The sequence below is a fragment of the Melopsittacus undulatus genome, chromosome 13, assembly GCF_012275295.1.
Source record: "Melopsittacus undulatus isolate bMelUnd1 chromosome 13, bMelUnd1.mat.Z, whole genome shotgun sequence".
Taxonomy (NCBI): domain Eukaryota; kingdom Metazoa; phylum Chordata; class Aves; order Psittaciformes; family Psittaculidae; genus Melopsittacus; species Melopsittacus undulatus.
The window spans coordinates 5852109-5876844 of record NC_047539.1 but is presented as its reverse complement, the minus strand read 5'-3'; the positions used below and the strand labels follow the sequence as shown (position 1 = coordinate 5876844).

Sequence of the window (24736 nt, the reverse complement as noted above, 5' to 3'; positions counted from 1 at the left end):
CAAATGCACCACAAATCCACTCCTATTCCCCCAAACCAATGTTTAACCGGATGCTGTGGGTCAATATTTGCCTCAAACAGGGGCTGGTGCCGAAGGTCGCTGTGGTGGGGAGGAGGGATGAGCTGGACAAGCTCCCCCACACAGAGCCATCAGCCACGCTAAGGCAGGTGCCAGCTCCAACCTGGACAGCCTCAGGTAAGGGGCAAATGAACATGGATTTGATATTAAATAGGGGCTTTTCCAATGAGCCATAGTGTTTCTCTGGGAGAAAGGGGTGAACTGGGCAGAGTGATAAAGGACAGAGCAGGAAAGAAAGGGGCATTCAGGGTTATTATATAGCAGCAGGATTTGGGATGAGGAATGAAATGGCCTCAAGTTTTGCTTCTTCCAATGAGAAATTGGGGTCACAGTGCAGTAGTTTTGGGTGAAAGCTTAGAGAAGGGGAAGCAGCCCTAGGAATAAAGTGTATGGCAGCTGTGTTGAGAGCTGCGCTTTGGGATGAAGGCTTTATGTCAAGAAGAAGATCTGTTATTTATGTTGGAAAGGGAGAAGTGGCTGGATGAAGCAGTGGCTAGGGAATGAGTGGCCTTTATCCATAGCCCTGGAAGCCCTGCTCTCAGTATCCCATACTGGAACTGGAGCACAGGGGTAGGAGAGGCTGTGATTTGCCAGCCAAGGAGGAAGGCGAATGCTGGGAAGGGGAGGACTCTCTATTCCAGCACATATTGCTCAGAAACTGCTCTGCTATTGCAATGTCTATGTGCAAAGTCCCTCTCAGACAGCACTTGCTGAGTGCCCACAGTCCCACTGAGGCAGGTTAGTAACCCATCTCCCAAGAGCCAAGGGTGCTGTGCCCATACCTCCATGGTTTGCACAGGAAAGGAGCAGAGGCTCTCATCCTCTTCCAAAGGCACAGTGTGTGCAGGACTGATTAGGGAAACACCATTTGCAATCCAGGGGAATGAGGGCAATGGGGTCAGAAATGCAGGATCCAAGCAGGAGGGTGTCACGGAGGAGCCTGGCTGTGGTTACAGCTCTGCTGCGGTGCAGGTCCCTGTTCCTCTCCAATTTCCCTGCCTTGGCATTGGTGCCAGGAGCCCTGTGTTGTTTCTTTGCAGCATTGTTCATCTCCCTGTTGCTTTCTGCAAGCTTCTGCGCCAACCTGTTTGGCCAGGTTGATCGTTTTCTCCCTGTAGACCTGGGCAGGCTCAGCTTGCTGCTGCCAGGCAGCTGGAAAGAGCTCCTCTCTCAGCTGGTCCTTCTGTTCCAGAAACATGGTGCTCCTCTGGGGTCTGTGGCTGCTCTGCCTATCTGCTCTGCACAGTCACCTAAGGGTAAGTTGTGATGCTGGGGGGTTCTGGTCAGCGAAGGGAGCAAAGTGGGTCTTCTGCACCAGCCCATGGGGCAAATACTGACTGATGCTTCTGGAAGCACACTGATGGAGGACGCTGCTTCTCTGCTATGGGGTTAGCCCGTGCTCTAGAGCAGGAAGATTTCTGATCTTCTTTTTCCCAGCTGAAATAGGTGTGGGTGTTCTCATTATTCAAGAGGATTTCGGTAGAAGCTCTTTGGAAACTTGGCTTCGACTGTATTTAGTGTCCATGACCTTCAGGAGTTAACAGGAGGCTGTTTAATAGCAGCTTTCTTTTCACTCCCATTTTCAATCTGGATCCCTGTCAGATCCGAGATTGCAAAACTGCACTGCTCACTCTCTAAGGGATACAGGATTTTGTACCCTTCTGGCCTGGTCCCTTTCCAAACAAATCCACTCTCTGCAGCCTCTCCCTGCTCCTACTCACTTCCGCTTCTGCACAGTGGATCCCACTGCATTGGGGTCTGCATCCTAAAGCTGCAGCCACACTGGTGCCAGCTTCTGACCTGGCCCCATGGGAATGTGTTAGGAACGGGAGTCTTGAGGAATCCTAGCACATGACTTTGTTTCTTTGTTGTGTATTTTCCCCTCCCTTGCAGTTTTCTTCAGTACAAGCCATTGAGCAAAAGCATCTCTTCTTAGACAAGGATGGGAACCTGAAGGTAAGCAACGACTGGTTCCAGCAAGGGGACTGAAGTTATACTGTGCTATGGTTTTCCTGAGATAGGAAGGGCCCAGGCAGTGCAATCTAACAGTGCCAGTGCAATGAGAAAGCCCATCTATCTGCAGGCTTCCTTCCCTGTGGCTGCCAGTGCTGTGCTCCTTCATGCTGGAAGCATATGGAGTAATCAGTAGCTGGAATGTACAGGGACTGGCAAGTGGATTGCTTAAGTTCTGATTGATTAGGGAAGATGAGGAAAACAACCAGCTATGAGGGTGACAGGGAGAAAGACCTGGAGCTGGTGCTACCCATCCAGCCTGGCTCTGACAGTGCAGCAGAGGAATGTTACCGGATGCGTGTGGGAACAGAGAGATCCGAGGGGAAAAAATGTGTTTCAGAGCATGCAAACGTGAGGACAGTGGTGGCAGTGCTGTAGGCTACAGCTTAGAAAGATGTAAAATGAGGAAATCTGGAGAGAAGAGGGATGGGATGGAACAGAACAGACAAGGCAGATGCCCGGAGGAGGATTTGAGCCAGAAGGGATCCAGGCTGTGGCAGCAATACAGGTACTGACCGGTGCTGAGTGCTAAAATGTGTGAGAGGAGGAGGTGAAATCAAGGTTGAGGATGATGGATCTATGAAAGGTGAAGGCAAAGGACATGCACTGAGCAGGTCATGGTTCTTGCCCTCAAACCATGCCTCTGGGCTCATTTACCTGGGGCAGGCCCTGGGAGCAAGCAGAGAACCACTGCAAGACCCTCATTTGGTCTGTTCTCAGAGCATACAAAACCTTCTGTGTTCCAAACTCGATGAGGTGCTTTTAGCCTCCAGGTTAAAAGGCAAACTGAAGTGAACACACCACCAGAGCTGGAGTTTTCTAGACCCATTTAGGTGTACAGCGAAGCCCATGAGGGATGGTTATTGCCCTGCTCCTGCTTTCCCAGCCCCATCCTCCTTGTTTCTCCCTAGGATGTGAAACATGCTGGAGCTGAACAGTCTGCTCTGCTGGGAGCAGGGGGTGTGCTGAACACAGACCTGGCAGACTTCACCTATGACACCTTCCAGGAGACTGATGGATCCATGTTACCCTTCACCACCAGCTCGCCAGGCATGAAGAATGAATGGAACACAGATGAAGCCAGAGCTGGGGCTGTGGGCTGTTACGAACAGCAACCATCTGGGGAGATTGCCTCGTCTTCAGAAGAAGGAGAGAGTGAAGATAAAAGCTGTGAGATGACTTGGAAGAAGAGCCAGAGGCTAGCAGATGGCTTGATGAGATTCAGCATCGATCTCTTGAGAGAAGTCCAGCTGGAGTCCAACAGGACCAATGTGATCCTGTCACCCCTCAGCATCGCCCTCGCCTTGTCTCACTTGGCACTGGGTAACCTGTTAGTTACAAAAGCACTGTTTCCTGTACCCCCTCCTAGGAACCAATGTGTCAAATGCCAAGATTAAATACAGCACCTTCCACTTCATCTTGCTCCTGTGGCTTTAATTAGGCACAATTACAATTGAAGCTGCCCTTTGTGGCCCAGCTGAGGCTCCTATGCTTAGGTTTTTCCAGCCTCTTTTGTAAGACATAGGCTGTTTCCAACAGTGGGAAGCTAGATCCCTGTTTTCCACTACATGGGCATGACCTAACAGTAATCTGACTTTGGTTTTTAGGAGCAGCAAATCAGACAGAGAAGCACTTGCTGGAGGTGATGCATCTGGAGTCGGTGCCCTGTGTCCACCACATGTTGGGCACCCTTCGGAGGAGGCTCATGAAATCCACCCTCAGCCTTGCATCCCGTCTGTACCTGCAGAAAGGTGAGAGGAGGGATGCTACTGGCATGGGATAAACCTCTGCTTGACAGAGAGTGATGGAAGCACACTGGCATACTGGGAATCATTGCTCAGCATTCCTCCTGGGAAGTGTCACACCACTGGCTGAGCCACTGGCTGGTAACTTTCTGTGGAATTCTTTCCTTCCCCCAGGATTTGAGGTGAAAGAGAAGTTCCTGGAGGATTCAGAGAAATTCTATGGAGCAAAGCCCATGACTCTTTCTGGGATCAATGAAGATGACCTCACAGCCATAAATAAGTGGGTAAAGGAAGCAACTCATGGGCAAATACCCACCTTCCTACAGCAGCTCCCTGAAAACACAGTGATGCTCTTGCTCAATGCCATCCATTTCCACGGTGAGGCCTTACTTTTCAAGAGCAGTAGTTAGAAATGTACCAGTTTCCTGCTAGCACTGTGGCTGAACAGCATCTCCTTTCATTGCTTCCTGCTAGGCAATCTGCTTGTCCTGTTCTTGTACATCTGCTGTTCCTCTTGCTTGGATTTCTTTACAGCAATGATTCCCAACTGCTTCACATGTGCTAAAAATGCTACCTGACAGCAGAGCCAGAATGCAGGAGGTGAAACCTGGATTTTTGTCTCCTTATTCAGGATCCCAAACAGCAGCACATCCCTGCTCATCTCAATCACATCAAATGCAACTCACTACACAGCAACCACAGAGCTCAGAGGCAGCACAGTGGTCAGGCACATCTTCCTCTTTTAATTCCCTGAGGCTTCTGCACTGAAACACAAACCAAGCACTTACTTGCAGTGTAAATCTGTGAATCTTTTAGCTTGGTCTTGGAACACTGTTTCACCCTGCACAGCACAAAGGCTCTCCATTTTTCAAAGCACAAACATCCTTTACTTTATCTTCACAGCCTTCACTAATCTCCCATCCTGAGGCATGAGGATTAATCCCTGTTCTTTGTGTTAGTCCATAGTCCCTCTCTGGAAGATAAGAGCTTCCTGTTGTTAGGGCTTTTCCAGCCCTCATACTGTATTTCACAGCCCTCTTCACTGCACCTCTACTTTCCTGGTCACCACCAATCTGCCTTGTTGGAGAGGTTATGATAGGAGGGGTGTCAGAGGGGCAGTTTCTGTTTTCCTACCCAAATTTAACTGTTGACTTCTAAACTTCTATTTTTTTCTAGGGTTCTGGAGGAGTAAGTTTGATCCCAGCTTCACTAGCCCAGATGTATTCCACCTTGACAATGAGTTCGTGGTCCCAGTTGAGATGATGAAAGCCCAGAAGTACTCCCTGAGCTGGTTTACACTGGAGTCCCACGACCTCCAGGTAAAGCTCCATTAGGAGCACAAGTTTGGATGGAATTACCTCTTCCTATGATATTTAACTGACTGCAAATATTCTCTCCCAAACCCCTAAATGTCTCTTAACAGGCGTAATACACAAAAGCTTAATAAGCATCCTTTGCCCTAGCAAGAACATTGAACCTTCACACTCAGTCTATAGGAACAAGATAGATAGATAGATAGATAGACAGATAGATAGATAGATAGATATTCCCAGCAAGTGGGAATTAATGGAGTTTAAAAAATTAAAGATAAATGAGGAAATATGGGATATATGGAAAGGAATTCACTCAGACAATGTTCTGTTGGAGCCCTTCAGAACACAGCTACTGCCAGAGTAGGTACAGCATTTGTGCATGTGGGCTTCCGCTCTACCATGTGTTCAATCTATACCAGTCAGTGGCTAACTACTAAAGCCTAATGCTGTTATTCCAACAACCTTTGTCCAGATTCCTCCTTCTCAACAGGCAGTTCTCATCCCATAGCTAGACTAGCTCTGTAGACCAATTGCAAAAAGGCTATATTAAAAGCATCACTTTCTGGATTTGCCTTTCTATTCCCTGATTCTGGTTGGTTTTATTTCCAGGTGGCCAAGTTTCCCTTTAAGAGTAACATGAGTTTTGTGGTCATTGTACCAAACCAGTATACTTGGAATACCTCTCATGTGCTAGAGAAATTCCCTTATGGACAACTATGCCGGCTTTTCCCCACAGAGGTACCCACTGCAGTGAAGATCCCCAAAATAAAATTGGATCACCACTTGGAACTCAACAGGGTTCTCAGTCAAATGGGTAAGGATTTGCATGGAATAAGTGAAGCTGATCCATCTATATGGCATCTGTTCACAGACACCAAACCCTACCACCCTTGTTTCTAAAGCTGTGCCTCACAGCTTGCTCCAGATAACATCCAAACTCTTCCATCTCTTATTCCTCTCCTCCTCCTTACTCTTTGCTTGCCTAGCACCAAATGTTTGGCTCCAAGAAGATGATACTATAGAGGAAGCAGCATTCACAGTTCCTCCCAATCTTTACGAGTTCTTCCTATTCTCCTACTTGTAGCCAAGACCAACATCCTCCTGCATGTCAACCTTTATCTCTTACTTTGTCATTTAACACAGTGTCCAGGACATGGAAATTGCCACCAGAGAGACTGCAGATCACACTTACTGAAACAGAACACCATGACCTGCATTTCCAAATGAGAAATAATCAAGAATTCACTTTGTTTTGCAGAATTGCTTACAAAATAATACCTCTAAAAGTGTCCCCAGCCAAGCAAGAAAGAGCCTTCAGCCTTGCTGCTGCTTTTAAAGGATAACCTTAAGTTCTTACACTCCTATTCTGGTTTTGGCACCCTCAGCTCTTCATATAGAGAGGGATTGGCCGGCTTGCAGCCCTTGTTTCTGTTGCCTGCCAGTTCTCCAGTCCATGGTGGACAACACAGATGAGGGAATTGCCTCCTTTGGACAGAGCTGGTGGCACCAACTGGGTTTACTGAGATTAACTTGCTTTCATTTCTCTGTAGGCCTCCAGGAACTGTTCACAAGCCCAAACCTCCAGAAGATCACAGAGGAGCCTCTCTTTGTATCCAGTATACAGCATCAGTCTACCCTGGAGCTTAAAGAAGATGGGGTGGAAGCATCTGCTGCAACCAGTGTTGCTATGTCACGCTCAGTCTCTGCCTTCAGCCTCGACCGTCCCTTTGTCTTCATTATCTTTGAAGATGAAACAGGCATCCCGCTCTTCATAGGCAGTGTGCAGAACCCAAACCCCAATGCTGCTCCCCAGCTCAAAGAGCCACAGGACTCACATGAAGCAAAGGATGCCAATGAGTACCCCAGGCCCAAATAAGAGAGGAGCAGAGCCTTGAGCGTTCTGGGACTGCTACCTGACCCTTTGGACCAGCTAAGAGAGGCCTTCTGTCCTTGGAGACCTCCTTCTGAGGCCTCAGGAGGCAATCCCTTGCTGCTTTCCTTTACAGATCCCTAAAGACCAGTCCTGGGATAGCCCATTCCAGCCTTGATGAGCTTCTCCAGGCTGGGGTTCCTCTCTGTTGAACCTTGAAAAGCTTGTCCTGCCCGGATTTCCCTTCCAGGGCTCTTAGTCCTCCAAGGGAGACTTCCTTGTCCCCAGACTCTTATTTTGAGTCTTTATTAAGCTCTTACTAGAGTCCCCTGTAGCCTGGAATCATCATTAGCATCTGGCAGCCTGGATAACAGCCAGAGATATTAATATGGCTCTTCCTTCCGCAGTTCCTGGGAACATGTCTACTTCCAAGTGTTCCTCTGAAAACCATCTGTACCCACCTAGAAGCGACCTCTAGATCCCCTGGACTAGGAACCAGTTGTCTCCTCTAGGATGTGTCACAGCCATTTCCAGGCACAAGCTCTTCTCAAAGATTCCCTTTTCCTACTCCTTGGCTATTGGGATCTGATGGGGGAGGGCCTGCAGTGGGGAAAGCCCTTTGGATCCTTATCAGCAGCCCTTTTCCTGGGAAATTCTATGTTCTTGGGTAATGCTAGATTTAAAAGACATATTTTATAGTGTTTTTTAGTAATTTTTACATTGGCAGAATAATAAAGAGTAAAGCAGAATATATTTGCTTAAGGTGTTACATTGAAAGTCCCAACTGAGAAAGGAAAAAGGCATGCAACCTGGGTAACTGCAAAGACTGGGAGGAAAACAGGGTCTGTAAGGGGAAATGGCTCACCCATAAAGACTATCCAAGGACTGAGACCAGGAAGCTTTAGGCATCTCTCCTGCAGGGTGTGCAGGGAACACTCACTGTCAGAGATGGCTTTGTGAAATGGGTAGAATTCCTTGCATTAGGAATGAGCTCAGTGGCACAGGGGCAGGACAGTATTCTGTCTGTGAGCAGCAATGCAGTGATAAGCAGTGATGTGATGTGTCCTTAACCCTTCTCTTGGGCAAAACCTGATCATTGCTGGTCTCTATTTAGGAGGTTCAAAGCTGCTGATCTGACATCTACTATCTGTAATTTGTTCTTCTAATGGGATACAACAGGATGCTATGGATGGCTGGGACAGCTTCCAGAGGAAGAAGGAGCAGATTTTGACACATGTAGCTGAATGTCACTGATTTTGCCCTGTTTTTGGCAAAAGGCAATGTCCTGTTACAGCTTCACTTCTGGGCACAGCTCCCTGGCTCCTTATTCTGAGGTAGCAGAAATAAGCTCCCATGAAAGAATCTTGGGAACCCTCTATGCAACCAATCCATCCTAGCACTTAAGAATATTAATCTAACTCACCATAGCCTGCCATGCTGCTCTTTCTGTGCAAAATAACTGCTATCCATAGTGGATTCTGCTTCCAAACTCTCTCAGCTTCTTTGTTGAAGGGATGGTGCTCTGCTTTTGAGACACAGCAGTCAGAGAGCACAAGGGCCATCCTCCTGGCAGTGTTTTTCCTCACTCGGGAAGTCTGCCTTCCCTCAAAGGAAGGAGCAGAATGCTTCTGGGAGCCTCCATCCCTGAATAGTCTGCACCATCTGCTGGAATAAGAGAAGGACTGACTCACTAACCATGAATTTCGGGGATGCAGGAGACTTTGGGGAATAAAAAGCCCTGGCTCTAACCTGCAATTACACATCTCTTGCAGTCTAAAAGGGGAAGAACAGCTAAAGATAATATCTACCCCTCTAACCCATGCAATGACACATAGCCTTCAAAAAGAGGGTGTAATTACAGGGCCACGTAATTCTAACAAGTAAAGCCACAAGAATTCAACCCTACTATGAGGGCATAGCTTTAGGCCACAGGGAACATTTTAGCTTATTTATTTATACAGATTCATTCCTAACATTCAGAAATGCCATCCCATGCCTTAGGTAAGTATTGCTGCAACCTCAGCGTTCACCTCCCTGAACTCCACTGTGTTGCACTGCACAAAGTACAAGTCTTCCTTTTCAAGCCTCTGCCCTCCAGCTCTCCGTCTTCTATGAAGTTTTCCCCCCTCACCCTCAGTTTCCTGAACATCTTGCTTCCTATTTCCTATCTTCCTTCCATCCCTCCTCCTTCAAGCTATTCTTGTCAAACTATTAATTTCATCTTATTTGACAGTACAGCAGCCCTCCATGAGTGTGCTTTGCTCAACGAATTATCAGTTACATCAACCTTAAGACTCTTTTTCACTCCAGCGACTCTCCAGAAGAGGCAATTTGTAACATGCAAAGTAATATTAATGTCTGTGCTCAGGAATTTCCACTTTGCATTGCTAAGCTTTCATTTTGACTGAGCTCTCCTCTGAAAAGACATGACTAGCACAGAGCGGCTGCTCTAGAGCTCATCTGCACCACTGGCTGAGAATACCAAATCGGTCTCAATATCTTTAATATTAGATGTATTTTTCCCTTGCTAAAGCAAATTCTTATGAACATGATCAGTATTTCCATAGGTGAACATTGTTCAGACAGCATACTGCCTGCTTTCTTGACTCCAACCCAGAACAACAATAAAATGTACTGATGTAACAAAACTCATCTTGTTAGATGAGTATAATGCAGCATTTCAGGGCTACTCGTCACCTACAGGAATAAAGCTTGCTTTGGTCTATAATAACAGGCTGCACAACTGCCACTCTGATTTAAATGGTTTAAAACCAAACCTGTATTTAAAGAGATGGGCTTTCATTTGAAGATACAAACAAGATGTAAAAACTCCTCTAGTGGTCCTTCCAGAAAGGGCAATTTAATACCACAAATAAGGTATCAAAAAGAGATGCAAACCACTTGAAGATCTCTCCACAGCCCCTCCTTGGGCTGACAATGGAAGATTAACAAGTACAAACATCTGTCCACAGATGCTTCACAGAGCAAGCTGAGAAGCAGTTGAAAGAAGAGCTGTTTCTCTTGTTAGAAGGGGTTACCTTTGAAGCAGACTAATCACAAGGCAGGCAGCCTGCTTTGCTTTCCCAGCTTGCAAAAGCAGCAGCTAAAGCTTCTCTAAACCCATCCTTTCTTCTTTGCAGAAGGACTATGTGAGCTCAGTGCCAGTATCTATGGATAACTCATCCCTACCTGTTAGTGGTGAGGCTGGCAGCCCAGAAAGTTGTCCCAGTGCAGGACCAGGCTGGGGGCACTGGCATTACTGGCTATAATTTACTTTCAGCATTCCCAAGAAGGCAAACAGCTACCCTGGACCAGCCATGTATCCAGTTATCCCAGTAGCCAGTAACAAATGACTGTGGGGGGTAGGAAAAGCCAAGAATAACTAGGGACAAGGAAAACCAACTGCTCTCTGGTGGTGCCACCCAGCCTGACCATCATTAGCCTTCAATGGATCTGTCACCCACTGATTTGGGTTGGGGTTTTCCCCTCCCAAAATCTGTATTTCATCTTCAGCAATATTGAGTTACAATGAGTTCTACAATATAATCCTAATGAGAAATGGACTCTCTTGATTTAAACATGCACTGATGGGTGCTCCCCTATTGCAAAATAGAGCTAGACCCCTGTGCCCTGTTGCCTTCTCCAGATCATTTATCATTTGTTAAGCTCTACAGCAGTCTGTTAATTCATCTTCTTTTACCAAGGCTTTTTAGCCTCTTTCTTTTCAGCCCAAAACCCTAAGCCAGTTATGTTAATAGCTTCTTGTTAACCAGTAACTATCACTGGATAGAACCACTTGTGACTGTCTTCCCTTCAACTGCTTTAAACAGCCACGGAATCCTGCTTCTACTTTACAAGTCTCTCCCTTAAACCACAGATATAAATCCATAAATCTACTAAACACTGCTGCATGAACCATACCTCTGAGGAAGAAGAAATACCCTCAAAACTATGGGGATAACAGACTTGCTAAAACAACACGGGGATCATTTGTGTCTCTAAGCTGTGCTTTACCCACCAGACTGCCCTTATCACATTTAACTTGGAAAGCAGCGCTAAAAAATCAGTGCAATTCAGTGTGAGGGTGGCAGCAGTGGAAAATGGGAGCAGAGCACTTTAAGAGAGCCCCGGGAAGCTGTAACCTGAAGCCTGCCGAAGGCTGGGCTGGGGGAAGCAGCAAAAAGCAGATGTGGCTGCACCAAATCCGCACTGTCCCCGACTCACACCCGCTGGGAACCTGCGACCAGAGGAGCCCGAGGTAAGGGGCAGCTCAGCCCTAGCATAGGGGAAGTGGAGGGCAGGGGATGAGGATGGGGAGCCCACAGAGGACCTGGGAAACAGGTCCAGAAGAAACAATTCTTCTACAGGTGTTACTGGATGGGATTCCCACCCAAAGAGAGATCTCACCAAGGATTGGGAGCCACCAGCATCCTAGGGTACCTCTTTGCTTCCGGGGCTGCACTTGGGAAGCAGGGTGGTTTTCTGCCCTTCTAGCATCTGTGTTGCAGCTGGGAACATGCTTTTTCTTTGCAACGGTGACAACTTTGGTGCTGGTCCAGTCCTCTAAGAGCTAGTGGTTGCAAGATGCTTCAGGAGTTAGTGCTATGGGGTGGAGCAGCTTTTTGAACTCACGGGTGATGTTTCCTAGCTCTCCTAAAACCAGAAGTGTTTATAAATGATGTGAGACTTGTACTACTATAAATGGAAAGCAAAAGATTTCCTTTGCACCTGCAGGCCTTCAGAAGCAGACAGCTCCCAGGCACAAAGTTCCTTCTCAGCTCATTTCTCAAGGTTCTCTTCCTGTACCTTCCTGCCTGTAGCATCGCATGCTGCTGCTCCTTCTCTTTAAAGGCAGCTCCAGATATGAATATCATGCCTGAAACCATCCCACCTCTGTTCCAACCCAATTCTTTTCTTTGCATTTCTGGCTGGGGGCTAAGAGACGTACAAATAGAATCCAGATGTTCAGGCCAATTCAAACGCAAAAAGGCTTTGTCTTTCTAAAATGGAAATTGCTTTTTTGGCAAAGCCTGAGAAATATGAAGCTGGTGACAGTACTGGCAAAAACAATAGAGATCTGCAAAACCAATCTCCGCTCGCATGCTCCCAGGAGCTCAGGGGAGTTGGAAGCAGAGGTTGTGTCGAGATGATGGTTTTTGTTTGCAGAGAAAAGTTTATGCTCCATGGAAAACCTTCATCTCTAAACTAAACTGAGCCAAACCTCTTCTTCTTGGTGCAGAAAGCCCTCACTAGGATCTGTTTAACTTAGGCTCAACACAGGGCTCCTGACATCTCTTTCAGCCTGGCATCTATTCATTGTAAAACTGCAAAGATAAGAGCAATCCCAACATCATCATAGTCACTATCACATCACCAAACACACTGGTTTGTGCCGGTATAGTAAATCCTTTAGATACACATCTTCTGCACCAGAATAACTCAGCTGCTTGAATAGCAGCAGGATATGAGCACACAGGGAAAAGAGGGTGTCACTTCTGTGTTACCCTGTCTAAACAGAGATGAAAACTTAAAACCACTGCTGTGACACTTCCTTCTTCAAGGCAAAACCATCACCAGAAGAAAAGGGTTTTAGCAGGGAAGGGAAGCAGTGAACTGCCCTTCACTGAAGCAGAACCTCTGCCTGCACAGCCTGGGTACCGAACCGGGGCTGTTGTAGCCACGTGGCTTTATGTTGTGTTTCTACCAGCAGGCATGTTTTCTTTACAGCTGAAGTTAATCTGAACCACATGTTCTTTCTCCTGCTTCACTGGATGTCTGGATCACAGGGGTTAGCTAAATACAACCCTCTTCCTTTCATTTCTGGGAATCTCTATAAACATTGCTTCAGCCCAGCCTCGGTGGCGTCTGCTCTCAGGGGCATGACACTCGTGCAGTAGCTCTGGTTTACCCACAGTGAAACCCTGCCTTACACACTGCCCTTTGGACCAGACAGAGCTGGTCTGGAAGGGCCACAGAGGCCAATGCTGCAGGGATTAAAAGCGGATTCCATGAGCCACAGAATCATTCTATGATTCCACAGAAAGCACAGTTTTGGGGGAGTTTAGTACTTTTCTCCCACCTCCATTAAAAGGCAAGCTCTGCCTTTCACTTCTCTAGGTCTGGCCTAGGGTTAGGTCTTTACTCTCAGCCCTTTTTCTTACTGTCTTTTAAGAAAGCTCTTTCACTTGATCAAATTGCAGATAAGCAGCAGAGGATGCAGATAGGCTCCACAGCCTTGCAGACACAAGAAACATGACAAACTACTGCCTGAGGCAGGTAACTTGCGCAGCAGAGCAGTAACCAGTCTCTTTGGCTTTCTGCTCCATTCAACAATATGGATTTGTTGCCTTTTCTAAATGAAATATTGATTTTTTTTTTTTAAGTCTAAAACCCAGAAGATAATGATTTAGAGCTTTTCTGGACCGTGGTACTCAGTAACTGCCAGCATGAGCGTGGTTTGGGCCACACGTATCTGCTTTTGTGCTCAGGCACACCCAGACATGTTTGCATGCCCAATTTTAAAGTCATTGGGCTGAATACTTCAAACCAGAGAAGAAAACCCAGCTCAGATCAGGTGTGTGTTTCAAAATTGGAAAGGACAAGCAGCAACATGTGTCATTGCAGTTCCTGACACAACCACGTGAAGAGCAGTGGTTAAGGATGTATTTGTTTGGTTGCTTGAACCCCTTCTGTTGTGTTCTTACTCTGTAGGTTCAGGCATGCAGATTCCAGTGGTTCTCCTTTTCCTGGGTCTCTTAACTGTCCCAGGCAGATCCCAGAACTCGGCTACTGTGCAGGTGAGTAGGAGACAACACAAAGAGAGTGAGGGAGAGATACTTGGAGCAGGTAATTCCATTTTAGAGAATCTTAGGGGAAGATTAAGCACTACCCTGCCAAGTTACTAGGGTTTTATTTAGCAACATAATGAGACTAACTCCTGCTTTATCTAGATAAAGCCTTACATCAGGGGATGACTGCAAGGCAGAAGCAGTGGATTCCAATCTGAGTGCTGCCTTCAGCTTTACTAGAACACTTTAAAGTAACTACACTCTCTGTTCCTACACTTTAGTTCCTACATTCTCTATCTGTAAGATTAAGCCAGTCTTCCTGTAGCTCAAAGAGGATCTGCAGATTCCTTGCCTTTGAAATACTTATCACAACTGTACCTGCCCTTGTAAACTATGTCTAACCAGAGTGCTCCCTGTACCTGCTAGAACTCTGCCACTGCTGATGGAGCTGGTGAGGTTGAAGAGGAAGATCCATTCTATAAGAGCCCTGTAAATAAGCTGGCAGCTGCAGTCTCCAACTTTGGCTATGACCTGTACCGGCAGCAATCTAGCCGGACAGCCACTGCTAATGTCCTGCTGTCTCCATTCAGCCTGGCTACAGCACTTTCTGGTCTCTCACTCGGTGAGTGCTTACCCCTTGCCCTCACGTGGTGTTGGGTTTGACAGACCTTTCCCTCACACTGTTTGTCCTTGTTGTTGGCAGGGGCTGGAGAACGAACAGAAGATGTGATTTCTCGTGCTCTCTTCTATGACCTGCTTAACAAAGCTGAGGTCCACAACACTTACAAGGAGCTACTGAGCAGTGTGACTGGGCCAGAGAAGAGCATGAAAAGTGCCTCCCGCATCATCTTAGAGAAAAGTAAAAGTCCTTCTTCTCCTCTAGCAGATCTTACCTAAATAACTAGCAGCAGGTAGAACACGCTGAGTAACACCACACTAACAGCTTTGGCTCTGACATACTGTTAAGCCAAGACACAGACAGTGCATGGAATGCTATTCCTGCTCCTGGAAGGTTTGTGTGCACATAAACAAAGACTTGTGCACATAAACAAAGACTTATGCACACAAAGACACTGGTGACACAGCAGCAAACACAAGGAAGACCTAAAATAAACTTGCTGAGGATTTTGCCTTCACTCCAGGGTTTCTGGCAGGTGTTGCTAACTTCCAGGAACCACAAATCCCATTTTCTATTTGTGATAGCATTCAGCCATATTCCTTTGTTTAATTCCTTGCAGAACTAGTTGAAATGTCTGCTTTTGGCATGAAATAAACATCTGCTCAGACAGCTAAGAGCTATCTTTTGGAACCTGCGGGTTCCAAGAATCCAATAGGTTGAGTAAGCTGTACTCTTAAAGCAAGCTGGAGAAAGAAGAAAGACTGATGTGTAGGAATAGCTGTGTCCAAGCCTTCTGGTTTTATCTCCTCTCTTTACTTTCCAGAAAATAGTTATGCCATATTCCAGCATGGGTGGCTATAGGATTTGGATCAGTTTCCTCGATGTGCCTTCAGTCATTCTTCTTCAAAGCAGGTTTCTGTATACACACAGCCTCAGATGTTTTATGAGAGAACTGCTGCTGGGCTTTGGATTGCAATCTGCTGCCTTGAGATTGTTGTGATAAGGGAGCTAGCTGCAATATCAATGTTTTTGTTCCCCAGGACTGAGGGTGAAGCCTGGATTTCACAGCCAGCTGGAGAAGTCCTACAGGATGCGTCTGAAGGCACTAAGTGGCAATACCCAGTTAGACCTCCAAGAAGTCAACAACTGGGTACGACAGCAGACAAAGGGCAGGATCATGCGGTTTATGAAGGACATGCCCACAGATGTCAGCATTCTCCTTGCTGGGGCTGCTTACTTCAAGGGTAAGAATGTTGTGTACTTGCTTACAGAAAGGGTCTATCAGTTTGTGTTAGAAGAGACAGGAAGGAACGCTCTCACTTCAAATAGAGCAAACAGGCTGTCAAAGAGACAGTGTAAGAAGAAAGTGTTTGAGAACACTTAGCAAAGAAGAGAAAAATGCACGCTACCTGAAAAGAGAGAGTCCTCAAGGGAGGAATCAGTGCTCTTGGGAAGCGGAATCTTGACCTGTTTGCAGTAAGAGATCAGAGAAAAAAGCTTAAGCACACAAAACTCCACAGCAGGAGACAGAATGTTACCATGTGGGGAAGGCACAGCTTAAAGAGCGTTCTGAGCCTTTTTGCCCCTGTAGAAAGGGAGATAGTAAAGGCTGTTCTAGAACATGCTGTAAGGCAGTGTCCTGGAGAATTATTGCTTAGAGACAAGGAGCAAAATAAAGGGTGGGGAGAGAAGCACTTTATATGCATTGACACAACTGTTACCCTTTAAAATAGTTTTGTAATTACATAAGTAGAAATCAACTACTCAATAGCTACTCCACCCAGGCACTGGCTTGATTTTTTCATTTCCCATTTAGTCAATTCTCAGATGAAAAGGAGGAGCCAAAGAGTGGCAGTAAATCAGTAGCTTTAATCAGTCTATTTCCATCCCTATCATCATTCAGTTATGCCTCCACTCTTAAAGCACAAATACTGTATATATAAAGCACAAGATTACTCAGCCACAGACACAAACCTGGTTTCCTATGCTATTATTCCAGAAATTCCTGCATTATCTTTTTAAAAAAACAGGGACCTGGAAAACCAAGTTTGACACCAAGAAGACTGCCCTGAAGGACTTCCATCTGGATGAGGGCAGAACTGTGAAGGTGTCCATGATGTCAGACCCCAAAGCCATCCTGCGATATGGTTTTGATTCCGAACTCAACTGCAAGGTCAGAGAGCAAATATTGCACAAGATCTCCTAAACCTACAGAGGAACAGGCTCAGCTGCACTTACCTGTTAACCCACTCCAGAAAACAGCCTTGCTCCTCCCATCAGCCTACTTTTGCAATCCCTATTTTGAAAGGCTGCATGTTGATTCTTCAGAATATCCCACTTCTACATTGGCTATGTGACAAGCAGGCCAGAACTTCAGTAACACACTGGTCCTACTACACTGTGTTGCTTGATCAAAAGTTGGGCAAGAAAGCAGGGCACACTCAGCCAGACTTTTCCATCTCTACCTCTTTCAACCAATCTTTCGTTGTAGCATGAGCTCAAAGGTGTTCCAGATGAGAATCCCTCAAACCAATACTGCAGCTCATTACAGGACTCAACAGGGGAGAGACAACACTTGCTATGTGATAGCATGGTTTGATGAAGGCCTGGGTGCCAGAGGGGTCAGGAAGCATCATGTCCCGTAAAGCGAACAGGGAACAAGACCAAATGTTAACTGGAAAGGCTGGCCAGGCAGTTGAGATTCAGGCTTGCTACAGGATGGGTAAAACTTATTGATGCCATCCTTTCTCATTTATACTTTGCCTTCCAGATTGCCCAGCTCCCACTGACAGAGGGAATCAGTGCCATGTTCTTCCTGCCTACGAAGGTAACCCAGAATATGACTCTGATTGAGGAAAGCCTTACTTCTGAATTTGTCCATGATGTAGACAAGGAGCTGAAGACAGTCCACGCTGTGCTGAGCTTGCCCAAACTCAAGCTGAACTATGAAGAGGCACTTGGCAGCATGCTAAAGGAGACAAGTATGTACATCACACACCCTCTACAGACTGCCAGGGCTCAAAACAGTGGGCAAGTTGCTTCCTGCAAGAAGAATATGAAGCTGGTGGGGTATTAGTTAGGTCCTGCTGTCTGTGTAGAGATTTCACCAGCAACTAAATCACTTTGGTCCAGAACTCTTCAACTTTTCATCACACCTTTCCACCAAGCTCATACAATGCTTTTGATACTAAGAGGGAGAAGCTCAGTAGAGACAGATTAAAGCTGCTTCCTGTTACCTCCCTACCAGAGCAGCTACGTGCCCTCCTGGATCACAGCATCAGCAGTACTGCTCCATCTGCAACCTATGCTTTCAGCTAATGGCATTTTCTTTCTCTCCTCCAGGGCTCCAATCACTTTTCACATCACCTGATTTTACCAAGATTTCTGTCAAGCCTATTAGCCTATCTCATGTACAACACAAGGCAGTTCTGGAGCTTAGTGAAGATGGGGAAGGATCCACACCAAATCCGGGGGTGAATGCTGCTCGTCTGACCTTCCCCATAGAATATCACGTGGACAGACCCTTCCTTCTTGTACTGAGAGATGATCCCACTGGAACCCTCCTCTTCATTGGCAAGATCCTGGATCCCAGGGGTGTTTAGATCCCTTCACAATAATCTGCAATGGTAGGGCCCGAATGGAAGGGGTGGTATTGGGAGGGATACTGGCTCCCTGCTCTGCTGCACAAAGACACAACTTGCAAATCTTATGCCTTCATGCTGCAATAAAAAGAGCTTTTGCTATTAATCTCAGTAAGCCCCAGTATTCTCCCTTGAAAGACTGTCTGCCTATGTCATATGCCTTCACACTCTTATTTTCCCTAGATGAGCCACAATTCAGTTCTGTGTGCTACACCATCTGGTGTATACTGCATTTTCCTGTCTTCTAACCTGATGCCAGGTGTTTATACTGAATCCCTCAGCCCTTCAAGTTCTGCAGTGCCCCTCCTATAGCCTGTAAGTTTGCGATTCCCATCCTGCTGCCTCACCCATTCCAACCATTTACATTTTGTGCTGGCAAGAAGCAAAGTGCTTCACAGCATTAGAAATGAAAGGCAGTGTACTCTGGATGTCTGCATGTTCATAACCATCAGAGTACAACACATGGGAGATACAGGCATACACAAGCATCTCAAATGTTTGCTTCAAAGGCAGGAATTATGCAAGAGCTTCTATTCCCACCATACCACACAAAGACCCTTATGTTACAACTGGTCATTTTATTTACAACAGTCTCACTAAAGAGCATTTCAGACTTCATTCAAGTTGTTGTTACACATGGTTTTCCAGCTTGTACTACACGACTACCTTACCACATGAAACTTAGCTTTGATGAAAGATCACACTGCTTCCTTTGACAGGGAAATTAAGTCCTCTGAAGGATGCTTCTGGGAAGCTCTAGTAGGCAGGTCTTCATCTCTTGTAGTTCCTGGATCTGAGTACTCTGTGGACCACAGTGCACCAACAAAATCTCTTCTGCTCTTTGAATTGTGCTCAGAGCTTCAGAAACTGCAAATCTGAAATAGGAAGAGAATAAGAACAGAGTATAAATACACTTAATTCAGCTCTTTGACTTACAAAACCTTTCACCCCTCCCAAACAAAAACCTAAACCTGCTCATGGGTACAGATCCTACCCTCCACTGCCTTTCAGCACCAGCTGTGCACTTCAGCTGCAAAGGGAAGATGTGGAGGGGAAAAGTAAAGAGATGGACAAAACCACTTAAAACATTATCTTGGTACTTGCTCCTTCCTCACTGCAGCTCCCACTAAAATCAATTCAGTTACAGGGAGGTGTTGTGAGAAGATTTTCAGAGGCAGTCAGGGGATTTGCTTGCCCAAATAGAGCAAGAGGATTTTGTTTCCTCCTTTGAAAGGATGTCAGCAACATTATACAACTGAGATATACACACCAGAGGTGGGTATTTGTCAAAGTAATAGGGCAGGGAATAAAAAGAGCCAGTGAGAGGAAAAGAACAGACAGGGACAAAGAGAGTCATGAGGTATAAGTGATCCCCAGTGGGGTTAATGAACTTGCACTTGAGTAATGGCTGACTTTTGCACCTGTGCCAGCCTGGCTGGGGTCCTGTGAGATGCTCTGATGGTGCCAAGGACCACTTCCCATGATGCTGTGTCAGACACACAGGAGTGGGGCATGGAAGGGATGGGACAGAGAATGAAAGCAAATTTACCCATTGAAGAGAATTTGGGCCAGCTTGAAAAGTTCATGACCTATTTCTACACTTGATGGTCCATGATGTATTTCCACAATCTCAATGCTCCTCTGCAGGTGTCTGGCTGCTTCCTGCCACTTCCCTGACGGGAAAAACATAGCAAAACAAGAAATGAGTCATGAATAAATACTTTCTAGAGCTACTGCCACCCAAAGAATCTGACATTATGCAGAATGCAATGAACTGTGTCCACAGCGTGCTTGGGAGGTTGCTGACCTCAGAACAAGGACAGGGGATCTAGAACATGAGATGACATTAACATTCATTGGCTGTTGCGGATGCAGTTTTGGCCAAAGCAGTCTTTCTGAAAGCCCTGCTGTCAAAACCAGAGAAATAGAGTAGGAAACAAGGGCTGGTCAGAGAAAAGGCAAGTCATGTTAAACTCAAAGGTCAGAAAACTAAAGCTAATGAGAAGACAATGCCATACCAAGAGTAGCGTAGACCTGTGCCAGATGATCCTCCATCTCTCCCATCAGCAAATGCTCTGGGGACAAGAGGTTTCCAGCATCCATCTGACACTTCTGGAGCATTTTAATAGCCTGATCTACAACAAAACAGGGTATAAAATTAATCCCACTGGCCAGTTTCTAACTGTCCATGACACAGGAATTAAAGTCAGTCCAATCTCATCTTTGCATTTTACACAGCTAGATTTGGATTCAACACTGACTTCTTTTGCAACCCTGCTTATTATAATGCAGTGTTGGCCTGATTCACCCCAGGAAAGCAAGGCTTGGGAACGTGTAACTCCAATATTACCCTGAGGTCTTTAGGTTACTATGGAACAGCGCGTGACTCAGATTAACACCCGGATCAGGGGTATAAAAAAACCTAAAGCTCAAGTCCCCAGGGACATCAGGCTGAGTGCCAGGAGACCCCAGCTGCATAAGCAACAGTGCCATCTCATGGCTAGAACTACACCTCCCGATGCGTATTCACTAGCTGCTGACCTTAAAGCTGAGCCTTACCAGCCTTCCTGGCTCTTAGCAGCTCTAATGCATTCTTGATTTGTTGCTGAAGATCCTGTAAACGGTGTGACAGGCTCTCTCTGCTGACTGAGACTGCACAAGCTTCATTTGAACAGCAAAGCATGTCTTCCCCCTGTGGAAATCATCCCTGTGATCACTCCTGCTCAACTCAAAGCTTACCATCTCTGTTATCTCTGTACTGTGTTATAGAGAGGCTAAATTGTTTCTCAGCTGCATTCATTAAACAAAGTGACTTGCTTTTAAATTGCTATTGAGTTATTTGATTTGATGATAAACTTCCAGGAATAGCTATTACTATGTGAGGTAAGATTATGCCAAATCAGGGTTATGTGGTGCAAAGCTGATGTTCATACAATACACGTACTGCCTTGGCTTCTCCTCATGTTTTAATTCACATCCTGTGAACTGCAGAGTGCGACTCTCTCTACGTACAACACTTTCTATTCTAGACTTCAGGCCTCCATTTTCTTTCCTAAATATCCCCCTTCCCCTAGAGTCCATAATCCTGATATTCCCAACTTCCTTCATCAAGGTCAAAGGGCTTTTAACTTGCTGTTATAGGCATTATTTTCCTTATAATGCTGACACACAAGAACATTACAGGAAATTTGCTAAGCACAGTGAGGTACTCTCTTGACTCTACAGGGGCTTTTGCCTTCTCAGCAGAGATCACAGACTGAGCTCTTTAACTCCTGACTTTCCCAAAGACCCGAACACATCCCCTATAAGTTATACTATCACAGCTATGGAAGAACTACCTGCATTGGAGCCCGGCAGGTAGGACAGCAGAACGAGTTTCTCATGGCCACCACACTCTTGACATCAGACTCTAACTCTTCAAGGCAGGCCTGGCAGCGACACTCAAAGAAATACTGTCTGAGAAGCTGTTGTCTCTCAGCAACCCTCATTCTACATCGATGAGGCCCTGCAAAGGGAGGGCAGGGGTAGAAATCTCCAAACAGGTACAGTTCTTAACATCAGACTAAATGTATCTTTGGTGTATTTGAGACTAGACATAGCACCTTTTGGGGAAGATACAACTGAAGACCAAGAAACAGTGGGCTCAGGAGATGTGATTTTACATTGACATCTTTGATCAAGGCTTATATATAAGCAACATTATACTGTGATTTATGATATTAATAGTAGTAATAATCAATTAGCATTCCAGTAGAGGTGAGAGGATGTTTGTGCCTTGAGACACACAGAGCGTTAATACTTACCATAGCAGTGCAAAACCTCTTGGCCACTTGGGATTGGCTGTGATGCCCTGACAGTGACAGCTGTGCCACTAAATGACACACTGATATTGGGTGAGCAGGAATGGTTCAGGAGGCTGAGGACAGGAAAGAAGGCTGTCGCCAGGCGCACAGGCTTCTTATTTACAACAGCACCATCTCCGGATCCTGAAGACAGAGGAAAACCAAGAAGGTTGAGAAGGAAAGCTCAGTAATCAATGTAACTTCTGCACCAAGCACTGTGAGCAACTGCAGACAGTGGTAGAAAGGTTTCTGGTTTGCTGCTGCAATAAATAATAGCTAAATACCCTCTACCTGTGCACCAAAGAACAAGCCAACATGGGACAGGCCATACATTTTAAGTCATTCCCATCTGCAAAGAGAGCTTTTCAGAGCTGAGTATTCAATCTGTTTACACATGCTGGATGAGTAAGGATAACACAGAAGGGCTTTGAAGCTTTTATCTTACCTGACTCCTGCATCACAGTGATGGCTTGTGCATTACACTGCAGCTGCAACACATGCCTCAGCATTGCTGCTGCCACAGTCTTCAGCTCTGGAGACAATTCACCTGATGTTTCTTCACAAGTCTTTGGTTTGGACCACTTCTCAGATGATTCCTGATTCAGAACAGCAGCCTCTAGGCCAGCTTCTTGCAGTTGTTTGCATATAGCTACGACACTCAGCATGCAAAGGAACTTATGCTCAGGGCTGTGCTTCTCAGCATGTGGCAAAAGGTTGAACACAGCCTGGTAGGAACTCTGGTACTGACCACTGTCATTACAACCAGGGATACCTCTGCTACCAGCTCTTATATCTGCTGCCTCACTAAGATGTTTGCATCTTGCCTCAGGGTTATGATGGTCCTTGTCACCACCATGGGACCATTCCACCAGCCTCCTAACCTCTGGAAAACCTGCCAGTAGAACAGCCCTCAAGGCAACATGGCAGAAGACCCCTAATGTGAGGAGCAGTGGTCCCAGGGAGCACTCTGTCCTGTGGTACTGCTCCCACGCCATATCTGCACACTTCTGGCTGCAATACTTCGCATAACTGCACCCACAGCAAGGCACTGAGGCCAGGAGCTGCCTCAGACACCGGTGGCAATAAAGATCTGCATTAGTGACTCGAGTATCCCACACTGTTTCACTGCTGTCCTGCAGATGAAGGCTCTCCCCTGGGCAGAGCACGCTTACAAAGGCCTCCTCTTTCAACAGGCTCTGTCCTGGCAGGATGTCCTGGGAGGCCACCAAGTGACGTCCTCTCTCTGTATCAAAATTCAAGCTCAAAGATGAAGATGCTCCTGAAATGCTGTCATTCTCTTCCCAGATCTCTGACTCTTTTTGAATGTCCCCAGGTGCTTCTCGTGCAGGCTCTGGGCATCTCTCCTTCTCGTGCATTTTAACCTTCAGTTGACTTAACTTTCCTAGCAGTGTCTGGTGTGTAGGGCTCGTCATGATCCCATCCATAGCAATCTTACTCTCCACCACACTGAGGGCATCTGCTGCCTCCTGTAACCTCCCCAGAGCCAGCAGACATTCAGCTTTCCGCAGCAAGACCTTGGGCAGCAGCCTGTCCGGGTAGCCATGGCTTTCTGCCCTGGCAATGTCTTCCAAACAAACCTAGGAACAAAGACAAGGCCATCCAAATGCACTTGAACCCAGCTGAGACTTGCACTCTTCACTGCATCTAAGATGCAGAGTGTTTTAATAGAACCATAGAACGGTTGGAAGGGACCTTAAAGCTCATCCAGTTCCAAGGCAGGGACCCCTTCCACTGGAGCAGCTGCTCCAAGCCCCTGTGTCCAACCTGGCCTTGAGCACTGTCAGGGATGGGGCAGCCACAGCTTGATGATCAATGTCCATGCACATTTGTTGGCCAAATAAACCCTGACACAGAATAAGAAGCAAAGAATCCATCAGGAAGTAACGACAGGTGCTTTAGGCACTGCTTCGGAAGCACATCTGATCTACTCTAAAAACGAAATACCCCTCACCGCAGGGTTTGCAGAGGCACCCACCTGAACCCTGCATGCAAACGCTGTGGTAACACCTCAGAGGGTGCTCGGCCTCATTCCCCAGCCCCATCTCTTTAACTACAAGAGGCCTGAAGCCTTGCTCGGTGCATGCAGCCTTGCTCGGGGCCCCCAGGATCTCGGCGGTGGGGACACAACCAGGCCGGACCCGTTTCCCCACCACAATTTACCTCAAAACACCCGAGGTGGAAGAGGGCGGCGGAGCGGTTGGCGAAGCACAGGGACACCTCAGGGCTGCCGGGGAGCTCATGGGAGGCCGCCTGGAGACCGAGGAGCGGCTGCCTCAGCGGGGATCCCCTCACGGGTGCTCCCTCAGACGGAGGCCCCAGGCTGTGAAGGCCCCGTCCCGGGGGCTGCTCCCTCCCCACGTACCTGCGAGTAGAGCCTCACGGCAGCACGGTACTGCCGGCGCCCGAACAACCGGTTTCCCTCCTCCCTGTAGAACCGCGCTGCCGCCGGCTCCTTGCCCGCCCGCGCCCGGCGGCACAGCCGCTGCAGAGCCGCCGCCTCCACCTCCGGCCTGCGGGACACGGGGGTCAGCTCCGCGCTGCAGCCCCGCTGCACCCCGTCCCACCCGGCCCCCGCGGCTCACCGGAGCAGGCCGCAGCCCAGCCGCACCGTGTCTTGCAGCGACGCCGCCGCCTCCAACCGCTCCCGTAGCGCCGGGTCCAGCGCGGCCCAGCGCCGGGCAGCGCACAGCCGCCATTCCTCCACGGGCAGCGCCATCGCTACTGCAATGGCGGCGCCCAGCCGCACCGGCGCGACGCTTCCGCCGTACAGCGCTAACCAGCCAATAGAAACGCTCGTCTGGGGCAC

At 47.1% G+C, this 24736-nt stretch overlaps 3 protein-coding genes across 4 annotated transcripts; 2 read left to right on the top strand and 1 right to left on the bottom strand.

Annotated features, from left to right (window-relative positions):
- The first annotated feature begins 139 nt into the window (after nt 1-139).
- On the top strand, nt 140-7750 carry SERPINF2 (serpin family F member 2). The gene is made up of 9 exons (XM_031053673.2): nt 140-195; nt 1197-1334; nt 1972-2034; nt 3003-3414; nt 3699-3842; nt 4011-4214; nt 5013-5155; nt 5759-5963; nt 6700-7750. The coding sequence occupies exons 2-9, from the start codon at nt 1275-1277 to the stop codon at nt 7023-7025; spliced, it is 1557 nt and encodes a 518-aa protein (XP_030909533.2). The 5' UTR covers nt 140-195; nt 1197-1274; the 3' UTR covers nt 7026-7750.
- Nucleotides 7751-11181: 3431 nt separating this feature from the next.
- SERPINF1 (serpin family F member 1) lies at nt 11182-18178 on the top strand. The gene is made up of 8 exons (XM_005154354.3): nt 11182-11277; nt 13731-13816; nt 14234-14429; nt 14511-14666; nt 15467-15670; nt 16457-16599; nt 17197-17407; nt 17769-18178. Exons 2-8 carry the CDS (start codon nt 13739-13741, stop codon nt 18026-18028), a joined length of 1248 nt encoding a protein of 415 aa, XP_005154411.1. The 5' UTR covers nt 11182-11277; nt 13731-13738; the 3' UTR covers nt 18029-18178.
- Nucleotides 18179-18625: 447 nt separating this feature from the next.
- SMYD4 (SET and MYND domain containing 4) lies at nt 18626-24659 on the bottom strand. 2 transcript variants are annotated; one of them, XM_034068745.1, is made up of 10 exons: nt 24513-24659; nt 24293-24440; nt 24091-24180; nt 22355-23507; nt 21871-22053; nt 21406-21572; nt 20627-20759; nt 20086-20202; nt 19617-19740; nt 18626-18942 (listed from the first exon to the last, which is right to left on the bottom strand). In XM_034068745.1, exons 1-10 carry the CDS (start codon nt 24644-24646, stop codon nt 18792-18794), a joined length of 2400 nt encoding a protein of 799 aa, XP_033924636.1. In that variant the 5' UTR covers nt 24647-24659; the 3' UTR covers nt 18626-18791. The 2 variants fall into 2 exon arrangements, with proteins under 2 accessions (XP_033924636.1, XP_033924637.1); XM_034068746.1 differs by lacking the exons at nt 24091-24180; nt 24293-24440 and having other exon boundaries at nt 18630-18942.
- Nucleotides 24660-24736: the final 77 nt, after the last annotated feature.

Coding starts and splice junctions, on each gene's coding strand:
- SERPINF2 (XM_031053673.2), top strand. CDS start 1,275: ATGGTGCTCCTCTGGGGTCTGTGGCTGCTCTGCCTATCTGCTCTGCAC. Junction 2,035..3,002: donor ACAAGGATGGGAACCTGAAG/GTAAGCAACGAC, acceptor GTTTCTCCCTAG/GATGTGAAACATGCTGGAGC. Junction 5,156..5,758: donor TGGAGTCCCACGACCTCCAG/GTAAAGCTCCAT, acceptor TTTTATTTCCAG/GTGGCCAAGTTTCCCTTTAA.
- SERPINF1 (XM_005154354.3), top strand. CDS start 13,739: ATGCAGATTCCAGTGGTTCTCCTTTTCCTGGGTCTCTTAACTGTCCCA. Junction 16,600..17,196: donor ATTCCGAACTCAACTGCAAG/GTCAGAGAGCAA, acceptor TTTGCCTTCCAG/ATTGCCCAGCTCCCACTGAC. Junction 17,408..17,768: donor CAGCATGCTAAAGGAGACAA/GTATGTACATCA, acceptor TCTCTCCTCCAG/GGCTCCAATCACTTTTCACA.
- SMYD4 (XM_034068745.1), bottom strand. CDS start 24,646: ATGGCGCTGCCCGTGGAGGAATGGCGGCTGTGCGCTGCCCGGCGCTGG. Junction 24,181..24,292: donor CCGTGAGGCTCTACTCGCAG/GTACGTGGGGAG, acceptor CTCGGTCTCCAG/GCGGCCTCCCATGAGCTCCC. Junction 21,573..21,870: donor AGAGGTTTTGCACTGCTATG/GTAAGTATTAAC, acceptor CTCCCTTTGCAG/GGCCTCATCGATGTAGAATG.